The sequence below is a fragment of the Pungitius pungitius genome, chromosome 10 (genome assembly GCF_949316345.1).
Source record: "Pungitius pungitius chromosome 10, fPunPun2.1, whole genome shotgun sequence".
NCBI lineage: Eukaryota > Metazoa > Chordata > Actinopteri > Perciformes > Gasterosteidae > Pungitius > Pungitius pungitius.
Genome location: NC_084909.1, coordinates 11,408,255 through 11,414,254, shown reverse-complemented (window position 1 = coordinate 11,414,254; position 6,000 = coordinate 11,408,255). Strand labels below are relative to the sequence as shown.

The 6,000-nt window shown below is 42.0% G+C and overlaps 1 protein-coding gene across 1 annotated transcript; it reads left to right on the top strand.

The window, feature by feature from the left end:
* Nucleotides 1-1,299: 1,299 nt before the first annotated feature.
* On the top strand, nucleotides 1,300-5,821 carry abhd13 (abhydrolase domain containing 13). The gene is made up of 2 exons (XM_037489231.2): nucleotides 1,300-1,560; nucleotides 2,484-5,821. The coding sequence occupies exon 2, from the start codon at nucleotides 2,517-2,519 to the stop codon at nucleotides 3,570-3,572; it is 1,056 nt and encodes a 351-aa protein (XP_037345128.1). The 5' UTR covers nucleotides 1,300-1,560; nucleotides 2,484-2,516; the 3' UTR covers nucleotides 3,573-5,821.
* Nucleotides 5,822-6,000: the final 179 nt, after the last annotated feature.

Below are 6,000 nucleotides of genomic sequence, written 5' to 3'. Positions count from 1 at the left end.
TGCGTTATTGAATATAGCTGTCAACCTGTATTTCTTTCCCTCTCACGATTAATTGACACACCTGCACCTAATTAGCTCGGATTGGCCAGCTGGAAGATCCCTCCCAATAAAAGGAGGTGAGATCTCTTTCCAAAACGGATAGGCGTGCTGCACGAGAAGCAGCGGCTCGGACGGCTGGACGTGTGTCCCCCGGAATCACTGGCTGGATCCCCTGTGCCCTGCTGGAGCCGTTTCCTGGAATCCCCAAGGGCAACGTCCGCTACTCCCTAATGGAAGGTGCCCGGTCCGGCAGCTGACGGCGGAACAATATTGGGGAGACGCGTAGTGAAGGAGCAGAGTGGCGCCCCAGAAACCCTGGTCCCCGGACTCCTTCATGTGAAACGGACTCATTGAAATCACGTGAGAGTGATCCATTCGGTGCCTGGGACTGAGGAAAACCCGGATCAAATCACACTCTGGACTGAACCTTAACAGGTTCTTTTACGCTGGATCGAATCATCCCTCGGGTTTTATCGTCTCCTGGCTTTTTACTTGATGTGTTTTAAAATTCTTAAACTTATCTTAAATAGAAATAAATTATTGTTTTGATACGTATATATCTTGTCTGGCTGTTTCCTCGCTGTATTGGTGTGGCCCGGGAATCGAGTTCAATTTAAAAGTAGCCCGCTTCTTTACGGACAAAGAAGAGAAAAGGGGGGGGTTACAGCTGTTTTGTTAAAATACGAACTGCTATTTCAAATACTAGTACAACTAGTACTTACTTCTTCTACTGCTACTACCACAATTACAACTACAACTAGTACTAAACCTTAAATTACTACAAAAATAACATTTTCACAACTTATATTATTTCTGTATTTTTTTCATATCAGCTTCTCCCATTTCTGTATTTTTTGCAATTCTTTAAAATTTATTTTAGCATTTCCCATTTCTATTCTTTCAGCAATGTTTAGAAGTAATTTAAGATTTTATTAGTTCTGTATTTTTTCAAATTCATAGAACCTTCTCCCATTTCTGTTTTTTTGCAATTCTTTCAAGTTCATTTCAGCTTTTCCCATTTCTGTATTTTCAGCAATTGTTTAATTTATTTCAGCTTCTCCTATTTCTATTATTTCAGCAATGTTTAGAATTTATTTCAGTTTTTTTTCATTTCTGTACTTTAAGCAACTTTCTGAAATTAATTTCAGCTTTATACATTCCAACGCATTTTCAGCAGGAAATGCATTTTCTAGTGTATCTCCAGGAGGTGGCAGTAGAGCAAAATGTCGATGCCAGTTACTGTAAAACAAAGAACGAGAATAAGAAGGAACCTTTCTCGCGCTGTTAGGACATGTACGGAACTCTTGAAGGGTACACACATTAATGACGTTAATGCTAGCAGGAGGTACAGCTAAGTTAGCCTCGCCGGCTGACAATAGTTCACATTGTTTATCGCATCAGTTTACTGTCAATGCCATATACTTAACGGCTGAAGAGCTGCATGACAGTGACGGTGCTTTCTGCGTGCCACTGTTTGGTGAAACATTCATGCGGCTGATGTGCTAAAGAAATGAGAGGAGGGTGAGTATGTGGATACCTTGCTAACCATAGAAGACGTAACAGAGGCTGTGTAATGTTCATTTATACGGCGAAACAGTGCTGGAAGCACCAGTGGCGGTGTAGCTGGAAAGCTGGAAAGCATACCTGTCATGGTGCTAACTTGCAGCTAAGCTAGCTAACGTCATTTTTTATGGTGATTCATCTGTCTTTTATGTCCAGTCACGTTAACTTAAAATTCCTGGTATGTCACCGTCTCGGTAACTGCTCCTTTTTTGACAGCCCGCACATAGCGTTACAATGGTCGGTGCTGATTCATTATTCAACACCGACAAGCAGCTTTTGTGCGTGAAATGTATTCTATTGAGTTTGACGGATGTTTGGTAACGTTGAATGCTTGCTAACGTTAACTTGCTAACGCCAACTGCCGAAGCTCCGGTGTCAGTCGCTGCTAACCGGTGCCTTCCCCGGGGCAGGCTGCGGCTATCTCCGTTTCCTCCTCCCGCGTGGGTGGGGTCACGACGTGTTTCAGTCTTGTAATATTAATTAGCTATTGTTTTCCCATTTGGTACCTGGCTTAATTACTTTAACGTAACGTTAACCCCTTAGTTGGTGCTCATTCCTTGTCCTGTGGAGCCCCAGCACCGCTGACTTGCTGGTTACGTCGGTCTCTGCTCGGCTCACACCTGACCACACCTAGCAATGAATTCATTCATTCATTCATTCATTTATTGCATTTGGCAACCATCACTTTGGGCAGTGATGCTTGGGTCGTTTTTAGTTTGAAATCACAAACAAATCTACTAATTGATGCGCTGATGGAGTGTGTTCCTTATCTCTTTTTTAAAATGTATAATTGGTGTAATCGACTCACTCGATCCTTGACACTGCACATTTAAACTAAACCTCTTTCTCTTCCCTGCTCTTTATGTGCTCTGTCTTTTCAGAGTGTGTGTCATCTGACTGCTCTCGGTTTCGCCATGGAGAAGCCCTGGAGGCTGTGGGGGGCAATCGAGCGTTGCACCCTGACTCTGGCCTCCTGGTCCTGGGGTGCTTGTCGAGTCTCCCTTTTGGCCCTCATCCTCACCTTCCACCTGTATGGGGGATTCTTCCTTCTAGCTCTTATCCTGGCCTCTGTGGCAGGCATTCTCTACAAGTTTCAGGACGTGCTCCTCTATTTCCCAGACCAGCCCCCCTCCTCTCGCCTTTATGTTCCCATGCCAACAGGAATCCCCCATGAGAATGTGTACATTCGCACCAAGGACGGTGTGAAGCTTAACCTCATCCTGCTTCGCTACACAGGAGGTGACCAGCCTTCTGGAGTCAACCCTGGCAATCAAAGCAGCCCCACTTCCTCTGCTCCTCCTACCATCCTTTATTTTCATGGTAATGCAGGTAATATTGGCCACAGGGTGCCAAACGCCCTGCTGATGCTGGTCAACCTGAAAGCCAATGTCGTGCTGGTGGACTACCGTGGCTACGGAAAGAGTGAAGGCGAGCCCAGTGAGGACGGGCTGTTCCTGGATGCCGAGGCCACACTGGACTACGTGATGACCCGTCCTGACCTGGACAAGACAAAGGTTGTGCTATTTGGCCGCTCACTGGGCGGTGCTGTAGCCGTGCGCTTGGCGTCGGTCAACCCTCACCGCGTCGCCGCCATCATTGTTGAAAACACCTTCCTCAGCATCCCCCACATGGCCGCTACGCTCTTCTCCTTCCTGCCCATGCGCCTGCTGCCCTTGTGGTGCTATAGGAATCAGTTCCTGTCCTATCGACAGGTCGCGCTGTGCCGCATGCCCTCGCTGTTTGTGTCTGGTCTGTCGGACCAGCTGATCCCACCCGTCATGATGAAACAGCTTTATGAGCTGTCTCCCACGCGGACTAAACGTCTTGCTATCTTTCCAGAGGGCACACACAACGACACTTGGCAGTGTCAGGGCTACTTTGCTGCCTTGGAGCAGTTCACAAAAGACCTGCTGAAGAGCCATGCACATGAGGAGAGTGCTCAGCCCTCATCTAGTGTCACCATTATCTGAAAAAAATCATTTGATTGTTGACTTCAAGCGATGAGGTGGAGTAAGTGATGGCTGTCAAAGGCTCTTTTATTTGGAAAGAATGTACTTTTTCTTTTTCATTTCGCTCTTTCTACCTTTCACTTCCTGTAAATATATTTTTAACATAATTTGACTATCATGGCGCTGGAGGGCAACAATCCCCTCATGGCTTATTTTGTGTTGTTGCTATGAAGGTGTGTTTTTGCCCTTAAACGAATGAAGCCAGAGTACACATGCCCAAACTGTGAGACATGCCACAACCGCAGAACACTCTCTGTAATCAGGCTCTTTATTAAATGGGTAAAAATCCATGAAACATTTGCTCATAGTCTAATGATCATATGAGCTACTACAATATTTCAGTGAATAGTGATTTGACTGGAATTAAAAAAATACTACTTCTGGTAACCAAAATAAGACACTGACAATATGTAGTTCTCAACTGTATATATCTTTTTGTTCTGTTTTACCTGAGTAGGCTCACATCTCCTGTGCAGTAACTGAGGAGTATTGGGATGTTTGTTTTTTCTGAAATGGTTGAGGATCATCATTGCATCTTCCTGGCATGACAAGACATAGTACTGATCAATTTTCATATATATATAGTATATATGGATAAACTTCAAGATATTCTTCTCCTGTGGTTTGTTAAGGAACATTATGCTCTTGTGTTTGGTTTTGTTAATAAATGATGGGTGCAGATTTACACATGATCATATATACACTGAAATATGATTGGTTGCTGCAATCCTCACTGATCTTGAAGAAATGTTTGTCAATTCTAAATCATCTTTTTAATGCAAAAAGAAAATTCCAAAATTGAGCAGAGGATAATATGAGGCTTAAACCCTCTCAGTAAGAGGAATCAAGTGAGTACTTTTTTCTATTATGTTATTGTTTGAACCAAGAATAGATTTGATGTCCAGTACAGAGCATAAACCGCAATAGCGTTGCAAAAATGATGTGAACCTCTGAAGTAGAAACTTCCCATGAGCATGAATTTTGGGGAATCATGTGGAATGAAATGGAAAATTAGTTTGCTGATATTTTACTTACTGTTTCATATACAGCTAGAAGTGCACCCTTATCATAGCAAAGGCAGACACGATTCTTCCATCTTACACTATAGTATTCTGGTAAACATTACATGTAATGTTCTGCAGTGCATTTCTTCAATTGAATTGGCCTACTTGACACGGCATTAGACCTATTGGTACTATAAATGTATCGCCCCGTTGCAACACTTAAAAGGAGGAACAATAACTGCGACCAATTTGTGTCTCAACGTACATGCAAGTACAGTTTTGATTTGAGTATTTCCCTTACTCCTGAAACAAATTTCAACATATTCTTTAAGAACTGAGAAAAAACAGTAATTTTGAACAATTTTTTTGGGGGTGTTAAAGCCTTTTAAATGAATCTCTTCAGCCATAACTGATTGTTCAATTATGTTTTCTTACTTGCCAGAAACAAACATCAAGTTGACAAGGTGTTTGTCTCTGTGACCTTAAAACAGCCTCAAGGCTGCTCCGAACAGTTTGTGAAGGTACGAGTGTGCGTTTCAAGAAGTAATGCAGAGATGGTCTTCTCTTGTGACTCTTTGCCTCCAGCGGGAAACCTTGGTTTGCATTTGATGATGATCCATAAACGGAGCGGGATTTGTCCCAACAAATGTTTGTCATTGTGTAATCTGAATTCAGCCAAAGACGGATTGAGTAACTTGGCTACAGTCACTTTGTTTTACTCACTTCTCCTGTTCTCTTGATTTAACAAAAGATGCAACTCATCATTCATTTGATTTATCGTTCGGTTGGCTTTTCTTTTCCTATCCAAATTGTATTGGTACTGTCCAAAGTTGACTAAAAGAAATGAAATAAAAATGAATGTGTTTTCTTTTTTTCTATAAAGAAAATAATTTACCAGGTATTCTGCAAATGCACTATGTAACATATTTAATATCTTCATATGATTGTTAATAGTGAAATGAATGCTGTCCAAAGTGTGGCCATAACATAAAAAAATTTGCAAGCCGGCATGTTGAGTCTGTAACGGACCTGAACGTTGACTATATTTGTGTTCATCTATGACTCACAGATAAAGAGTCGGACATGTGAATGAGTGATTTATCCATTTCACTTACGTATGTTTCTTTTCTATTTCAAAACAATGTCAACTTCTTTTGTAAGTGCACATTTTCACTTTCTATTTTCTGTACTGTAAAGCAATAAATTGATACATTGAAATTGCTTGTCCTGTTAGAGCTTTCTTTTATGTGACACTTCTAAACTCATTTATTGAACTTGGCATCACTTCACTTTTTTTAATTCTTGGAATCGCCGTTTGTTTGTTTTTGCCGAGTAACTTTGGTACTTCCTTCTTTCAGTTTGCGTCGGCTCCTCTAACTGTCAAA

What these genes read in the sequence shown, in the direction of transcription:
- abhd13 (XM_037489231.2), top strand. Translation starts at nt 2,517, where the DNA reads ATGGAGAAGCCCTGGAGGCTGTGGGGGGCAATCGAGCGTTGCACCCTG.